The sequence below is a fragment of the Geotrypetes seraphini genome, chromosome 10, assembly GCF_902459505.1.
Source record: "Geotrypetes seraphini chromosome 10, aGeoSer1.1, whole genome shotgun sequence".
Lineage (NCBI taxonomy): Eukaryota > Metazoa > Chordata > Amphibia > Gymnophiona > Dermophiidae > Geotrypetes > Geotrypetes seraphini.
The window spans coordinates 57933947-57952038 of NC_047093.1; the positions used below are offsets into that span (position 1 = coordinate 57933947).

Consider the following 18092-nt stretch of genomic DNA (forward strand, 5'->3'; position numbering starts at 1 on the left):
GGCTGGCTACCTTAGTCCTTTGCCGCCGCCGCCACCCCCTTCCCTTCCCGCGGTCGACAAAACTCTTGCCTCCAGCAGCCGCCGCAGCACTGTAAACACGCTGCTTTGCGGCCTCTACTGCCTTCATTTGCTCTTCCGTTTCTCTGATAACGTCATCAGGGACACGGAAGAGCAAATCGGGGCAGTAGAGGCCGCGAAGCAGCGTGTATACAGTGCTGCGGCGGCTGCTGGAGGCAAGAGGTTTGTTGAAGAGACAGGGAGGAACTGGGAAGAAGGAAGAGGAAGAGGGAAAGGGGCCTGCTTTGGGGTAAGGGTGTGCTTGGAGGCACACAGCTTTGCTTGGGGGGGGAGACAGAAGGGGGGGGCCATGGAGAGACAGGGAGGAACTGGAGCTGGAGAGGGAAAGGGGCCTGCTTTGGGGAAGGGCTGTGCTTGGAGGCAGACAGCTTTGCTTGGGGGGGAGACAGAAGGGGGAACACAGAGAGACAGGGAGGAACTGGAGCGGGAGAGGGAAAGGGGCCTGCTTTGGGGGAGGGGTGTGCTTGGAGGCAGACAGCTTTGCTTGGGGGGGGGAGACAGAAGGGGGGCCACGGAGACACAGTCAGGGAGGGCCAGAGGGAAAGGGGTCTGCTTTGGGGGAGGGGTGTGCTGGGAGGTAGATAGCTTTGCTTGGGGGGGGAGACAAAATGGGGGGCCACGGAGAGACAGTCAGGGAGGAATTGGAGGGGTAGAGGGAAAGGGGTCAGCTTTGGGAGGGAGGGGTGTGCTGGGAGGCAGACAGCTTTGCTTGGGAGGGGAGACAGAAGGGGGACCACGGAGACACTGTCAGGGAGGAATTGGAGGGGTAGAGGAAAAGGGGGCTGCTTCGGGGGGAGGGGTGTGCTGGGAGGCAGATCATTTTGCTTAGGGGGGGAAGACAGAAGGGGGGCTACAGAGAGACAGTTAGGGAGGAACTGGAGGGGGAGAGGGAAAGGGGGTTGCTTTCTAGCACCCATTAATGTAACGTGCTTAAAGACTAGTTCAATATACTGTAAGCCACTTTGAGTGAATCTGTTCATTAAAAGACAGTTAATAAATCCAAATAAATAAAAGGCAGACTGGATTCTAGGAGCAGGATCTTTTTAAAGAGTTAACGCACTGAACTTATAACCATGTGCTGCATTCCAGTCATAAGGACGGGCAAGAGCTAGGCTGGAAGCACTGTAATACTATACGAGAGCTGAAATGAAACATTCTACATTAAAAACCATCCCAAGCTGCACACGCATGAACACATACAATAAACATGCACAGACATGTACAAAACACAGGCACAGCAGTCACACCAGACACAACACAATAACCTATGTCCTGCTGCACACAGAAATAGAGCATGCCAACTGCTAACCCACCTTACATCATTAATATTTATATGAATTAAAAGTGAGCCAGAAGCAAAATAGAAGACATTATTTGGACCAGAGATACTGAAGATTGGAAGCTGAAGAAGCTAAGTTTAAATTAAAAGTATATTTAGGTATGATGGATATGTAAAGCGCTTTTGTAGTTGCTCTATTAAAGCGCTGAGGCTTTATTTTATCCCATAACATAATTGTGTGGCCTATTGCTATTGGAGCAATAGTTATGAAATAGTTTTGTACAAGGGATAGGATTGTGAATTTTTAATTAAAAATCTAGGCCTGCCAAATAGCTTACTATCACAAATATTAGAAGGAGGCATCACCAAGCCACACACTTGTGGTTGGTTTCTTACCTTATGGCCAGCTGCCTTTACCAGCTTGTGAGTTGAGAATGGGAAGGCCTCATTACTCAGATCTGTGTCCAACAGCTCCGTCAGCAGGGCACGGCTGGGAACATAGCAAAGAACTACAATTACTACAGCCCTGGCTCAAGACAGACCTTGGTTTGACCATCACCTCCAAATGTTTACCAATGTACCAAGAAAATCTTCTCCTAAGGGCTTTGGGGTAAGATAGTTCAGGGTGTAAGAATGCCAGCAAGTCATCAGCAAGATTTTAAAGGAATGGATTAATTTACAAGGGTGGTCTCAATCTATAGGTTCAGATGATATAATCTTATGATTTTTACTGATGTATTTGACTTTTTAAGATGTTCAAACCTGAATTGTGTATGTGATACTGTAAGCTGCCTTGGATAAAGGCAGATTAGAAATGTTTTAAATAAAATAATAAAATAAATAATTCCAGTCATAAGGACAGGTAAGAGCTAGGCTGGAAGCACTGTGATACTATATGAGAGCCGAAACGAAACATTCTACATTAAAAACCATCCCAAGCTGCACACCCATGAACACATACAATAAACATGCACAGACATGTACAAAACACAGGCACAGCAGTCACACCAGACATAAATGATATGGTGCTTTTATATCAGATGAAATATACATATTTTCCTCACCGCTGAATATAGAGTATATTAATGTTTATGCTATTAAAATTTGATCTAGCGCAGTGGTCTCGAACTCGCGGCCCGGGGGCCATATGTGGCCCGCCAGGTACTATTTTGAGGCCCTCGGTATGTTTATCATAATCACAAAAGTAAAATAAAACAGTTTCTTGATCATATGTGTCTTTAGCTATAAATGACAATATTATTATTAAGACTTAGCCAAAAGGAAAGATTTATAAACTATAAAGAGTTTTACCTCATGCAAAATTATAATTTCTTTTAATAAGACATTAACTATTTTTTTCTGAGGCCCTCCAAGGACCTACAAATCCAAAATGTGGCCCTGCAAAGGGTTTGAGTTTGAGACCACTGATATAGCGCCAAATCTTACAACAGTTCTCAGCAGTTTACACAATAATAATAATAAAAATTCAATAAAATAAGAGAAAGGAACACCATAAAAATATAAGACAGCACACAAAGAATATAATCATACAACATTACACACAAGATTCAATCAAACAACATATAAGCCATATTTTCTCAGTGTTTGAGGAGTGCCTGAAAACTTCTCATTCAATGAATGTGATCAACCAGAAGAGTCGACACCAAAAGCTAACTGAAAAAAATTGGGTCTTTAATAAAGTCTCAAAGCAGTGGTTCCCAACCCTGTCCTGGAGGACCACTAGGCCAGTCGGGTTTTCAGGATAGCCTTAATGAATATGCATGGAGAAGATTTGCATGCCTGGCACCTCCATTATATGCAAATCTCTCTCATGCATATTTATTAGGGCTATCCTGAAAACCCGACTAGCCTGGTGGTCCTCCAGGAGAGGGTTGGGAACCATTATCTTAAAGGCTTTGAAATTTACTTCAGACCGAATGTTATATACTGCTGCAGAGTAGTAAATGATAAACATGTATACTAAAGGATGATTCTTTGAAGTTGGTAGTGTGGAAATGACACAAATAGGAAGTAATAGATCATGAGTGGAGACCTGCAGTTTAGTTCTAATATTTTTTGTATTTTACGTAAAGAAAAAGTACATTATGAATGTCACATTTTCTTTAGGATCAGAATTCAGAGTACTAAACATTGCAAAGATGTAGTAGTCCTGGATTCAATTCTTGAGGCAGATCTTCCACTCCTCACTTGGCCAGGGAAGCTGCAGAGGTGGCATTGAGAAATCCCAATCATTGAACACTGATGACAACTTATACCCAGATTTAGGGCCCACAACCGCAGGGTTCTGGAAGGAGACTTGGTGTCTGGCTCCTTGCTGAGGACTACTGCTGCAATATCGGGATTAGTTGAATTGGGATTAAAGAATGACACGGGGGACAAATTTTTTCCCGTCCCCGCAAGTTCTTTTCCCGTCCCTGGCCCAATTCCTGCAAGCTCCATCCTCATCTGCACAAGCCTCAAACACTTTCTTGGAGGAAACTCGGGACCCAGATGATAGCCATCGGAACTGGGGTTGACGGCAGTTAAAGAATAGAATGTGAATGGTGGTTGAAGTGAATTGGGGTGGAGATGGAGGTGGGTATGGAGAGGGATAGGGATATGATGTATTCTGGAAAGGCATTTAAGATCTGGTGTTAAATGATCATAATAATTACAAGTCAAAGATCTTGATGCTTTTTTGGAGTGTGTTTCTGTTTCTCTCTATGCTTATTTTTATCTCTATTTTGTTTACTTTAATTATTATTTTAATTCTATCTTTAAATTATTTATTCATTACTTGTTGGAATATTTCATTTCTATCTCTATCTCTACCTCTGTCTTTTTATTTTTATTTTTCATACTGTTTCTTCAGGTACTTTAGTTAGGTTGTGAGCCTTTGGGACAGTTAGGGAATTTCCAAGTACCTATCTTATTTATTTAGTTTTTATTTATTGTATCTTTAATGCATCATTTTTGTAAACCGCTTAGAAACCTCACGGTTATTAGCGGTATATAAGAATTAAATTAAATTAAAATCATAAGTGTTTGAGGCTTGAGTAGTTAAGGCAGAGCTTACAGGAATTGGGCAGGGATAGGGACAGCAACAGTGACAAAACTCATGGGGACAGGATGGGGAAATTGAGTTGACATTGCATGTGAACTGCAGAAGCCTTGGCCATTGTTTGGCATGTCAGATATTACTGACAGTATATAAAAAGAGACAATTCAAGATCCCCAGAATTTCTTTAGCCTTGCTGAGGGCACTGTCTTTTTTTGGTGGGGGAGTGAGGCTAATGTGGCTCCTTGTTCATGTCCGAGAGGTCAGGGGCAGGGCAAAAAGGGAATTAATACTACAATTTTTCTAACTTCTATTTTATTTTCTCAAGCAGCTCTAGCAGTTCTCTCAGTGCTGACTGTCCTAAATGATGGATTCTGACTAGTCACATAGAACAGATAACGCCATAGGGCTCTCTTCACTACCTGTCCAGTTAGATTATTGCAATTCTATTTACATTTGCTTGAGTAAAGGAAATATCAACCGGTTACAACTGATTCAGAATATGGCGGCCAAATTGATTTTTGGATAAAGGAAATTTGATCATGTATTTCCATTACTGAGAAATCTTCACTGGCAACCTGTTCATTTTAGAATTCGATTTAAATGTGCTTGTACGATATTCAAAATTATCCATGGTCTATTTTTATCTATAGTGCCTCTAGCATGGAATTCTCTTCGGTCTTTTGTTTCAAGGAATTCTCAGAAATACAAAAACTTTCATTTCCTTCAGTGAAAGGGATAAAGTTTGTTGGTAATATTTCTCGCTCCTTTTCATATAGGTTTACAACGATTTGGAATGAAATTCCTGGTTATATTAGAACTCTTTTCTCTCTCCAGATTTTTTGTAAATCGATGAAAATAATGCTATTTCAACAGTTTGGGGGAAATGGTACTAAGGAGTGTTAATTGTCTTTTGTTAATTAAACTGATTTCCTTGTTTATTGAAGTCTTAAGTAAACCGAGTCAAGCCCCTACTTCAGGAGATGATATGGTATCCAAGTTCCAAGTTTCCAAGTTTATTAGTTTTTAATATCCCGACCATCAAACAAATGTCTGGCCGGTTAACAATAAAATATAAAAGGGAGATTAAAAATAGTAGAAAGTGTATAGAGATATCTAAGTTGAACATGAATGACAAAGACTAGACAAACTAGAAAGTGAGGGTAATAGGGGAGGAGGGGGAAAAGTTACATTATTTAGATGAGAAGGAGAAAGTAGGGTGAGGATAGAACGTAGGGGTAAGGGCACGTTGTACTAGCAAATAGTTGCTTGAAGGAGGAAGGACGAGATAAAGAATAAAGAAAGGAAGAAAGGGAAAGAAAAAAAAAGAGAAAAAGAAAGAAAAAAAAGAAGAAGAGAAAAAAAAAAAAAAAGAAAGATGAGGATCTAGGTTAGGTTGAAAGCGTCCTGAAATAGAAAAGTCTTTAGGTATATAAATCTAAGGCTTAGGTTAGATTAGTATAGCGTTTTTTTGCTACTTCAGCTTGTCTGCGGTGTTCTTAGCTCACATGTTTACAGACAAGACTGTTTTCAGTCCAATTCTTTATATGTGAGTTTGCAAACAATTGGACCTCTGAGGTTGGCGTGTTCGCCAAAACATGGACCATGTAGGGTCCGGTTGGATTTTTACCATTGTATTTTTTATCATTGTACTTTTTCATTGAATTTTCATGTTTTTATATGTCAGTGTATAATAAATTATCTCCAGAACATCTGTATCCACAGTTTTTTTGTTTTCATTTTCATCGGTGGATTGTTTTCACTGTGGATCATTGGGTCTCCCCAGTTTTCTTTGTTAGGTTAGATTAGATCATGTGTTTTCCCTTCAGAATCAGCAGCAAACATTCAGGACCTGCAGCTCACTATTCAAAAGCAGGATTGTGCCCTTCAGAGTCATAGAAATGGCAATCTTGTCCTACTTCTAGCTTCCCAAGCCCCCCCAAAAAATCTAACCTCAAAGCATGAGAAAAAAAAGCCAAGACGATAGAAATTTCATTACACTATGGGCTCCTTTTACGAAGGTGTGCTAAGCATTTTAGCGCATGCACCGGATTAGTGCGTGCTAGCCAAAAATATACTGCCTGCTCAAAAGGAGACAGTAGCAGCTAGCACGCGCTATTCCGCGCTTTAAGGCCCTAACGCGCCTTCGTAAAAGGAGCCCTATGATTGGCTATTTAGCTCTAGCTCATCTGTGGAGACCTTAAACCACTTGGTAACAAAGAAAACCCTGGACTCTGCAGCTTGCAACTCCTTTTATTGAACCAACCTAAAATCTCTCCAAAGGTGGCAGTGCATGCGAGCTTAGAAGGTATCGTGCAACTTGTTTTTGGATGGGAGATTATTGACAACCATTTACCTCAAAATGCGCCCTAAATAGAACATTCAAGTGTCTTGTGGTCTTATTGACAACCCCTAGTGATGCATTTCGTTACATGCAGAGTTGAATTCAAATAGAAGAGGTAAGATGGCCAACTCCAGAATGCAGTGGATAGAAATCAAAACCATGACCAGATAAAAGTGCCCCTCAAGAACTGATTTCCCATCACATTATTGGATCAAATCCCTGGATGTCTTTCTCAGGCATCAATAAAGGAAACATCTGAAGTTATTACTGGATCCTTTCGTGGAGGAGCATGAAAGTGTATTATGACCAGTGTTCCCGCTAAGCTGCGCTGGCGTGCGCTGGCGCACAAAATATTACATCGCAGCGCACAAGTTTCTCGTCACAGCGCACACACGTGCTTGCAGGCAGGCGAGCTGGCAGTCCATGTAACGCGTCGCAAAGGTAAGGGGAGGCTGGGGGAGGAATCGGACGTCGGGGTGGGGGTGCGAGCAGGGAGGGGGCAATCGGAAGAGGCGTACGGCAGATGGCAGAGGAGAGTCGGGTGGGGGGGGGGAGTAACTTTTTCTTGTGTCGCTCAATCGAGCGTGGGCAGAGGTGAGAGGAAGCGGTGGTCTGCCCTGCTCACGCAGGACCGGTGAGATCAACATCAACAATTTCCTGCCGGTCGACAAGATGTAGTTCGCGCAGTCCGACAGTGTGCTCTCTCCCCTCCCAGCGGCTTTCCTTACTTAGAAGCGCAGCGATTCAGGAAGGAAGCCTTGGGGCTTTTGCTGAGTCGCAGCCATCTCTGATGATGCAAAGTCCGCTTTCCTCAGAGGCGGTGCGACCCAACAAAGGACCCAAGGCTGCCTTCCTGAATCGCTGGGCTGGCAAGTAAGGAGAGTTGCTGGGAGGGGAGAAAGCCACTCTTAGAGGCTGGGAAGCTGCTGGGCATGGTGAGAAAAAAAGGGACAGCTGCTACTGGGCCTGGAGAGGGATAAGGAGAGATGCTGCTGGGAGGGGAGGAGGGAAAGGAGTCTGGGAAGCTGCTGGGCAAGGGGAAAAAGGGACAGCTGCTACTGGACCTGGAGAGGGATAAGGAGAGATGCTGCTGGGAGGGGAGGAGGGAAAGGAGTCTGGGAAGCTGCTGGGCAAGGGGAAAAAGGGACAGCTGCTACTGGACCTGGAGAAGGATAAGGAGAGATGCTGCTGGGAGGGGAGGAGGGAAAGGAGTCTGGGAAGCTACTGGGCAAGGGGAAAAAGGGACAGCTGCTACTGGACCTGGAGAGGGATAAGGAGAGATGCTGCTGGGAGGGGAGGAGGAAAAGGGAAGGGAAGAGAGTTACTGCTGGACAGGGGGAAGAGGGAAGGGAGAAGAAAAAAGGAAGGAAACAGCTGGCAGGGAGATTAGAGGAGGGGAAGGGGAGAGACAGGAATGAGATGGGAAGGTGGGTCAGCAGAGAAATTGAGAGGGACAAAGATGTTAGATCTGGTGTAGGAGAGATAAAAATGAAGAGAGCAGTGAATCTGGAATGAATCATGTGAAAACGAGAGAGGGGCATAGGCTGGATGGAAAGGGGAGAGGGGCATAGAAAGAAGACAAATACCATATGGAAGGGGAAGAGGTCAGACAGTAGATGGACGGGGCAGATGCTGGATTGAAGAGACAGAGAAGGCAGACGCTGGAAGGAAGAGAGTGAAAAGAAGATGAAAGCAGAAACCAGAGACAACAAAAGGTAAAAACAAATAATTTTATTTCTATTTTGTGATTTGAATATATAAGATTTGAAATATATATCCTGCTAGAGCTGGTGTTAGACATAACTGGGGACTGCAGAGTCCAGGCAGTGGCTTAGGGCTCTCTCTGACCAGGGAGGCAGTTGCCCTAGTTGCACTCCCCTAACCCTATTCCTGCTATGTGTGACTGCGGTATTCTGTTAGCATGATATTTCTGTGTAGCATTCTGTAATAATTTGGCTTATTCAGTTTTCTTGGTAGTGGAGGGGATATATGTGAAGGGGAGGGGAGACAAGGGTTTTGTTGATCCTTGCTCTGTATTATTTGTATTTATAAAATGACAATTGTACAGAATATTGTTTCTTTTTATACTTTAATAAAATACATTCAGTATAAAATCATAACTGAGACTTGTACGGATGGGATCAGATGGTTTGCGAGGACCGAGCTCACGGAGACGGGGCGGAAACGGGTTTTTGGAAAACTGAGTAGAATCGAAGAGAATATTTGTGAAGATTGAAGACTGATGATATTACGTAATTAAAAAAATTTTAAGTAAATTGTTTTTCTTCTAAGTTTTGAGTATTTAACCCTCCCACAATCTCACGGGCACTCGTCCTCCGCGCCTGCTCATAAATTTGTGGATTATGTAACTTGTCACTCATGCATATTTTTTTTCGCACACACCTCATCAATCCTTAGAGGGAACATTGATTATGACCTGCATTGAATTCAGGGTCCCAATTCAATCAACATTCAGAAATGAAGAGAGCACCTGGAACACTTCATAAAAATAACTGGATATATCTATCCCATATTTTCAACGCCAGAACTTAGCTAGCTAGATCATATTCATAAAAATATCTGGATCTGCAGATGCATAAATGACCTATAACCGTATTATCTACTCCAGTTAGTATTGAAAATAACTAAATGGTGATGTGTTGACTGACCAGTGCTGAATATTTCTTGAGATATCAACTGAAGCATGCTAGTTTTGTCACAAAACTTATAGTCATAACGCACAGCTGACTGGCCCAAACTGGGTGAACACAGAAGTGGCCAGTAATTCCCATAGCCATGTATGCAGTCGCAGAAAGTATTGTGACCACATATGTGTCCCCATGTACCTAGGTGCTAGTGGCTATGTAACTAGGAAGACTAATCCAGGATGCCTAGTAATGCCTAACTTTGGAATCTGTGCACAATTTTTAAAATTGGCGCAGCAATTGTAGTTTTCAGCCAATCAAAAAAAAAAAAATGTTTTAAACAACTAAGAGTTCAGCACCAAACTCTTAGGACACCTAAGTTGAGGCACCCTCCGACGCCTAACGATGCCTATCTGAAAAGTAGGCATCGTTAGGTGTCCAAACCTAATGCCAAACCTGGCCTAATATACCAGTGCCTACCCCTAGAAACCATGGAGGAAGGGTTTCCCATTTGCTTTCTATTCAGCATGGCTCACCTCGCTGGTCCCTGGATGCTGATCATGCCCAGGTCCTCAGAACAGTCAATCAGGGTGCATCGGAAACTCTTGTCCTGCAGCACATTGTTGATGTGACACCAGTTATGCTGGGCAGCTGCTCCCCCAATAGCCAGATAATAGCCATCCCCTGGAAGAAGAAACAAGACTCCTACTATAAATAGCTCATCAATTAGGACATGTTTTACATAGACAGAAAAAAAAGATAGCCTCACTCCAGTGAACAAGGTCAGAAGTATGGAAGCATCTGTGGCTCTTGATTATCCAGGGAGCAGATTTATATTATTTAAATGGAGAACAACCTCAGAATTTCTCATCACTTTTGCAAAAGTATGTTCCAGTTAGCAATCTTGAGTTACTTTCAGCAGGATTTACTTAAGATTTCTGGTCCCATGATGTTATGCTTACAAGTATTAGATGCAGAGGGGCTCATTTTCAAAGCACTTAGACACACATAGTAGCCTATGGAACTTTGTGTGTCTAAGTGCTTTGAAAACACACCTCAGAGTATTTAGGGGGCAATATTTAGCCATGAAGGTCAGCGTTTGATTTCAATATCATGGTTATTTTAACTCTGGATGCCATCCAGCATTAAATATCCAGATGAAACTTGGCTGCTGATACTTATCCGGGTATTATTATTCAGAATGATATCCAGTCAAGAAACCAGATAAAGTTAGAACTGAAAAGATAAATAAAAACTTTGAACAGCAGAATAATGCAGCTAAAAATCTGGATTTGGACCGGGTGAGTGTGATTTATCTAGGTAAGAGCTGCTCTTTCCTGGGAAAATACTTAGAGTACCTGATTAGACTGTGAACAGCTCAGGTGGCTGTGTCAGTGGGCAGTATATCAAATGCAAAATAAACTTGGAAACTATAAATCTTGCGGAATATCTGCCCTTTAGATTTTACCTTGCCTTCCTGTGAAATGTTACCTCTTTTGAGATTTGATCTAATCCGAACTACCTTCAGTATTGTAAACTTTTCAAGGCATGGCTGTTTGAACACGCATTCCCATGATTATTGGATAGAGGGCTATTTTATATTGTAATTGAGTGCTTTTATTATTGTTTTAAGTTGTTGCTGGTCAAACATTGCAGTCAGCATGTTTTAAATGCTAGCTGTGGTGTTTAAAACTATTCAACATAGTCAGTGCTGTTATCTGGTGGCGAGTGGTACTGAATATACATGGAGAGCACTGACTGCCACGAGCTCCGTGGATAATGACAACATTCAGCCACCATCCAGATATGTAATTTAAATTAGGGTAGCCTTTTTTCTGGACTAACTTTATCTGGACAGCCACATATTTAGTACAGTGTCTCGCAAACTTTGCGAAGCCGCAGTACACTATACATGGTGGCTGCGGCTTGAGGGCATCCGGCAGTGTGTGGACATCACGCACATGTGTGAAGGCCCTCCAGACAGGGCCCTGAGCCACCAGTCGGGGGTGCTGGAAGGGAAGACGCACAGAGAGGAGAGGCGCTGGCGCCGGCTGACTGCCCACAGGCTGTGCCTCTCGCCACGAGAGGCACGTCCTGTAGGCAGTCAGCCGGCACCTCTCCCCCTCCCTGGCGTCTCGCGGCACACCTGGAATCTCAGGTGGCACACTAGTGTGCCGCAGCACACAGTTTGTGATACACTGATTTAGTATCTGAATAGTGGTGACTCGTATCTGTAGAATTAGGCGGAACAGTAATATCCTGTCCTGGTGCAATCCAGATAGTATACGTCAAAAAAAGAAAATAGGCAGGGTCCACAAAAAAATATATTACTATACAAAAATACAGGAACTTAATGGATCCTATGTTTTAATAAAGTCATACAAAATAGAATTCCCAAATAAAGTTTTCTAGTTGTTTTTTGTTTATAAGGAGGGAAAAGACCTTAGCACAAATGGAGGACCGCCAAGACAATACTTATAGCGGGCCCCCAAAGAATCACCACAATCATTAGCCAAAAAAACCTCCAAGAGTCACATGTGTCAACAAAAATAATAAATGTATAATCGTACAGCACTTATCTTAAATTCCCTACGGAGTTTGCTCCGTTTCACCCAAATGGCTTCGTAAGGGGAAGACTCGGTCTGTGAAACTGGCTGAATGTGACACAATAGCTGGCGTGCTTGTGACGGGCTGATCTTCCCATGCAATCCAGATAGCGCCAAGGTGGCCTGTAAGAACATTCAAAAATACTATCTGGATAGCACCTCTGAATATTGGTGAATATCTGCATCGTTGCTTGCACCATAAGGACATTTGCTTTTGAATATTTGGACCATCATATTTTGTGTGTGTTATTTATATGTTTTCTATATTACAGTATTTGTTTCTATTGTGATATCTTAGTAAGAAAGATAATCAAGTCTGAAAATGAATGAATCTTGACAAGAAAAAGTAGGAGCTGTCTCTCATGAGACTACCCCTGCCCCCCCCACCCCAAGTCATCTGCTTTGGTTCAAGAACGCACCCTTCCCATTCCCTTTCTTGCTGTGTTTAATTGTGATCTGGTTTCTGGATGTGCTATTAATATTTCAACAGCAAGGGAAGAAGGTATTAGTAGAATTAGATTTTTACAGTGCATTTGACCTGGTTAATCATTAGGTGTTGATATTACATTAGTATTTATGGATTGCTAATGTGCCCCAGAATGAGTTAAATGTGATTTGCAATTTAGAAGAGCCTGGCCATATCCATGGATTACATTTAGGGTTCGTGACACAGATAACTTGTTTGTGTTCGTGTAGTTGAATGAACATAGCATATGGTTTGGAGAGACGATTGGCTATATTTGGTGTTGTAGTCTTGACATTATGGGTTCTGGTATGGGTGTCTCTTTCCTGGTTTGCAGGGAGCTTGGTCATCTATCGAGAGATTCTCGCCCAGAAATAGCTAAGAAGAAAAAAAAAAAAAAAAAAAATTTTAAATTGAATCAGGTTGGGCAGACTGGATGGACCATTCGGGTCTTTATCTGCCGTCATCTACTATGTTACTATGAGAGAGGAAGGTGATTTCTGTCTTGTCTGGTTTCTGGTGGTCGTAGTTTCTTGTTTGTATGTGGGGAGTGGGGGAGTAGGAAATTTTCCAAATACATAGAGGGGCATTTTCAATAGTGCCTGCAAGTCTGACTTTGGACATTACCTGCTAGATGTCCAAAATTGGACTTTCAGAAGTGTCCATTTTCAAAAATTCTAGATGCCCAATTTTTTTTGTGAAAATCATCTAGTTGGATGTCTTTTCCACCAGGACGTCTAACTTTATACCCCATTTTCGATCACAAAACCGTCTAAGTTGAAAACATCCAAATGAAGCCCATTTGGGTTTGGGAAGGGCCAGCCTTCTAATGGACTGGCCACACAGATATGCCAACAGAACATTGGGCCACACTAGAAGGCACTGCTGTGAACTTCACATAAACAGTGCCAGAAGTACATCTCACCATAACCTTCTAATGTATGATGAGTCTTGCAAAACTCCCCTAAAACCTACTTTACCCACTTGTCCACCACCCCAATAGACCTTATGACTGTAGGTAGTACCTATGTAGCAATATTGTAGGGATTTGGTGGGATCACACTGTCCACCATAAATGTAGTTAGAGTGGATTATGGGCCTGGCTTCTCCTCTCTAGGGTTCACTAGCCCACCCACCTGACTACTTAAGACACTTGTGTGATGCTCTACTAGGCTTTCCTATACCAAGTGCTGCTGTTCTAGAGCCAGGTATGTACTGTTTTATTCAAAATTGTTTGGGGTGGGAGGGGGGTCAATGACCCTGGGGAAGTGTGTGGTGGGTCATTACTTAATCCCTTCAGTAGTGATCTGATCAGTCTGGGTACCCTTTTGGCACTTAGACACTTCTCAAACAGGTCTAGGTGAAAACGTCTAACGTTTTGTCCAAGACAGCCAGGGAAAGGTTTGATTATAGCTGCAGGTCTTCGAAGTCTAAGCCTGCCCAAATTCCACCCATTCCCCGTCCCCCCCAACACACCCATTTCTACTCTGGACACACAGTGAGTTGGAAGTCCTGCTAGGTATCCAGAAAGTCATCTTTGGGAATGCCTACTTGGACATTTTGTCTAGTAAGACGTCCGACTGTTGGTTTATGCTGTCTTTTGTATGTCTATCTTTTTTGAAAATAAACCTCATAGGTTTTTAGTTCTTTACAAAATTTTGGTAGGAGGGATGTTCCTTAGTTGTGCTGGTAAAGGATTCCACCATTTTGCTGCCAGATGTGGGAAGGTTGTAGTATGAATAGTTTTGTATTTAACTCCGCTAGGATTTGGGAATCTTATTCTCATATGGTTTTTGATCAGGTTGTATTTGTATTTGGGTGGCATTTTGATTAAATTCAAATGGAGTCTTGTATTTTGCCATGGAAGATTAAAAAGATTAGTGTACATAGTTTAAAAAACACCTTGCTTCGAAGCAGGGAGCCAATGTAGTTTGAGGTATAGGGGTATCATTTCATCATATGGATATCTAGATGTGTGGAATTGGGGAGTGGGGGAACAGTGCTACAGTGGTTAAACTATTTTCTAATCATTAGATATTAGCTGGTAGAAGCAAATGGGAATTTATGTGCATCCAAACATAAGCAGCCAGGGTTGCCTCAGAGTTGATCTATTGCTTAACATCTATATGCATCCTTTAGATTCTTTAATAGGAGGTTGAAGATTAAAATATAATTACTATGCAGAAGACTCCTAGTGGCTGTGTGCAGCTATTGATGTTTTCTCAATCGCGCAGAGTTTTCTACTTGGATCAATCCATTCCTATATTTGACCACCTTAGGTTTTAGGATTTGATCCACATTTTTGCATTAGGACTTTCAGGGACCCCTGAGGAAGACAAGGTTGTTGAAACACGGACCGAGTTGGGTCCTTAGTCCCCATTTTTTGGGTCCAAGACATCTCGTCATGTGGATTAATTGACTGTATTTTCAATAAAGACCTGCATCTTGGACATCGTTGTCTCCACAGTGTTTTTATTCCTATTTAAGTTCCAAAGAAAGGGTAGTGTGTCATATTTTGAGTCAAGAGTTTAATGGCATATTACTAATAATTATGTATGGTCAGGTAATGAATGAACATTATATGTTCCACCGGTTCATAGAATATACTTCCTGAAATAAATGTTTTCTGTTGTTGCATTTCAATGGTAGAATAAGATGCCTTTGGCTTGAGAACTGAACAGGATGTCAAATCATTTAGTAAGAAACTGAAGACGTAGTTGTTTCTGTTGAGTAACAGAAACTGTATATACAGTATTTGTATATGCTGCTTCTATCATTTTATTGTTTTGTGTACTGAATTTGTAAGAATGGTATATAACTTTTTCAGAATTTCTATAATCATAATCACAAAATTTATGTGGTACAAGAAAAGGATAAAAATATTTAAGGAAACTTATCAAGAAAACTATCAACCCATTTAACCACAATATATAAAGGCTAAGATCCAGGAAATAAAATGAAATAACATAACAATATATTCTTAATTAATAGACACTAGTTCCAGACAGGATCTCACAGCCAATTTAACAATGAATAGAAACACTCATGTTATAACTCTAACTTCCTCTTTTGACACAAAAAAAATCTGATAACAGTCTTATATGAAAAACATATAAGATTTCTCCTCAAGCGTAATCACAAATATAGAAGAAAGTTTGAGTACAAAACTCAGCACCAGGGGTTAAAGCCCTAGACTGTAATGCCAGAAACTCCTGGCATTGCTTCCAAGTTGCTCCAGAAATATCAGGAAATACTCTAATTTTAGACCATAAAAACTCATCCATAACACAAAAGTAACCTTTCAAAACAACACTCTAGAGAATTTCCAAGACATGGCTAACTACTGGAGTCGTTCTTTGTGTAATATACTCCAAACAGGATTCCAGGAACTCAGTCAATTTTAAAAAGTCTCATTCTTCTTAGCATCATTCATAACACCAGCTCGAGCTGGCAAAGGTAAGTATTGAGCTTGCATCATAGGTAGCAATGTTTCTGATGGAAATATCAAAAATCTCTCCCATATACTTGCACACCATTTCAAAAGGAGGAATCGCGGGTGATTTTGGAAAATTTAAGATCATGTTGTCATCTGGTTTTCCAAATATTCCAATCTCCTATGCAAGTATAAGTTATCTTTAATTAAGGATGATGAATTGACTTCCTGAAGACTTCCCATTTTGGTTTTCAAATTCTTCAAATCTAATAGTATTGTGGACCAGCACTTGGGAATGATTTGCTCTGGTGTCAGAAGATTTAGGGGGTGTTTTACTAAGGCACGCTAGCATTCATAAAATATAATGGGCTAGCGCACCTTAGTAAAAGACCCTCTTAGAAAGGTCATTCCCAAGGTATATACATATTTTAAATAGATAAATCACACACACAAAAGAAATATTGTTCAATGTATCACATATACATAGCTTCATTTTAGCACAATGCCACTCTTTCCAATTTGTGTTGTGTGATCAGCCCTCTATTATCCCTGCTCCTCTTGCTATGTTTTAGACAAAATCTGGCAGGGTCATATACTTACAAGAGCAACCAGCTCTGTAAATCTAGGAAGCACCAGTATATCTAGGTAAAAAGGAGCAGGAACCAGGTGCTTCTGGGCTCTGAAGAAAACTCAGCATATCAATCAATAGATTGGCAAATGAAGCATGAGAAGTAAAAAAAATTGTATTATTATTTTTTTTTTACCTTCAAACTTTGGAGCCAGTGGTGAAGGTTGGAGTCCAGAGTCAATGCGACTGACAGTAAGGTCACTCTCCGTGCCACCATGCTGATTTAACATACATGTATAAACTGTGGACCCTGAGGAAGAGAACACAGCACCTCTAAATTACATCTTCCAAAAGATTCCACAGAAAGCATGTCAAATAACTTTGGCCTTTACTTTAAGTAATCACAGCCAATATTTTATTTTATATTTTGGATTCAACATGGGCAGTGTGGTGGGCAGGAGCAAGCTTTCCATGCTCCTGCCCCGCTGCTAACCTGGTTGGTTGCTGCTGTGAGTTCCGGCTTCAGCCGCTGAGCGGTACCGAGCGGGAGCGCACTTTGGTGCTGCAGCTCGGTGCTGAGCAGCTTCCTGAATGGTCCCTGCAAATTCTCACCATCCAGGAAGCCACTTAGCGCTGACCAGCAGCGCCAATGCGTGCTCCTGCTCGGTACTGCTCAGTGGCTGAAGCTAGAACTCGCGGCAGCAACTGACTGGGTTAGCAGTGGGGCAGGAGCGTGACAGACATGATTAGGGAGGAAGGAACAAGAGGTGATAAAAAATACACCGAGATAAAATAAAATATAAAGGAGGGAGAGGGGTAGATAGAACAAAGGGCGCTAATTTGCCTCTAAGGAGGTGGATGGCATAAATCAGGAGTGTCCAACCTGTGGCCTGAGAGCCACATGTGGCCCCGTGAAGTATTTTGTGTGGCCCCAGTCGAGGGTGATGCAGTGTTTTCCTCTGCTGCCCCCGGGTGTTTACCATCTTGCCGGCTCCCTCTTCTGTCTTGCTGCAGCGTTTGCGCATTTGTGCAGCCCCAGGAACATTTTTTTCGGCCAATGCGGCCCAGGGAAGCCAAAAGGTTGGACACCCCTGGCGTAAATCATCTGAGTTGATTGGATGAACAGGAGAAGAAATGGACTTTTAGATTAAGTATCAAAGGCATCCTTGAATAGAAAGGTTTTAAGTTCTGATTTGAATAGAATAAGGGAGGATTCTTTCTTAATATGTAGGGGAAGAGTATTCCAAAGTGAGGGAGCTATAACTGAGAAGATGGACTTTCTAAGAAAATTTTGCAGATAGAAGGAACAACCAACAGATCATGATAATTGGAACGCAGTGTACGGGTAGAAGAATAAGGAATTAAATGTTTATCTATGAATGCGGGGATGTGGTAGTGTTTGGTTTTATAGGTGAGAAGTAAGATTTTGAAAGTGATGCGATGAGGGATGGGAAGCCAGTGGGCATCATGTAGAAGAGGAGTGACGTAGTCGAATTTTTTTGTGCGGTAGATGAGTTTTACTGCGGTGTTTTGTAAAACTTGTAATCTACGTATCTCTTTTTGATTTATACCCTGGTAAAGGGTATTACAGTAATCAATATTGGAAATGACGAGAGAG

The 18092-nt window shown here is 41.9% G+C and overlaps 1 protein-coding gene across 3 annotated transcripts in view; it reads right to left on the reverse strand.

Annotated features, from left to right (window-relative positions):
* The window catches only part of SARDH (sarcosine dehydrogenase), a 117964-nt gene that overhangs the window by 18452 nt on the left and 81420 nt on the right, over window positions 1–18092 (reverse strand). For all 3 annotated transcript variants that reach the window (XM_033962032.1, XM_033962031.1, XM_033962030.1), the window contains 3 exons: window positions 16671–16784; window positions 9941–10088; window positions 1754–1847 (listed from right to left, as the gene is read on the reverse strand). In XM_033962032.1, the coding sequence (XP_033817923.1) occupies window positions 1754–1847; window positions 9941–10088; window positions 16671–16784 (356 nt within the window). The remainder of the gene's footprint in view (window positions 1–1753; window positions 1848–9940; window positions 10089–16670; window positions 16785–18092) is intronic.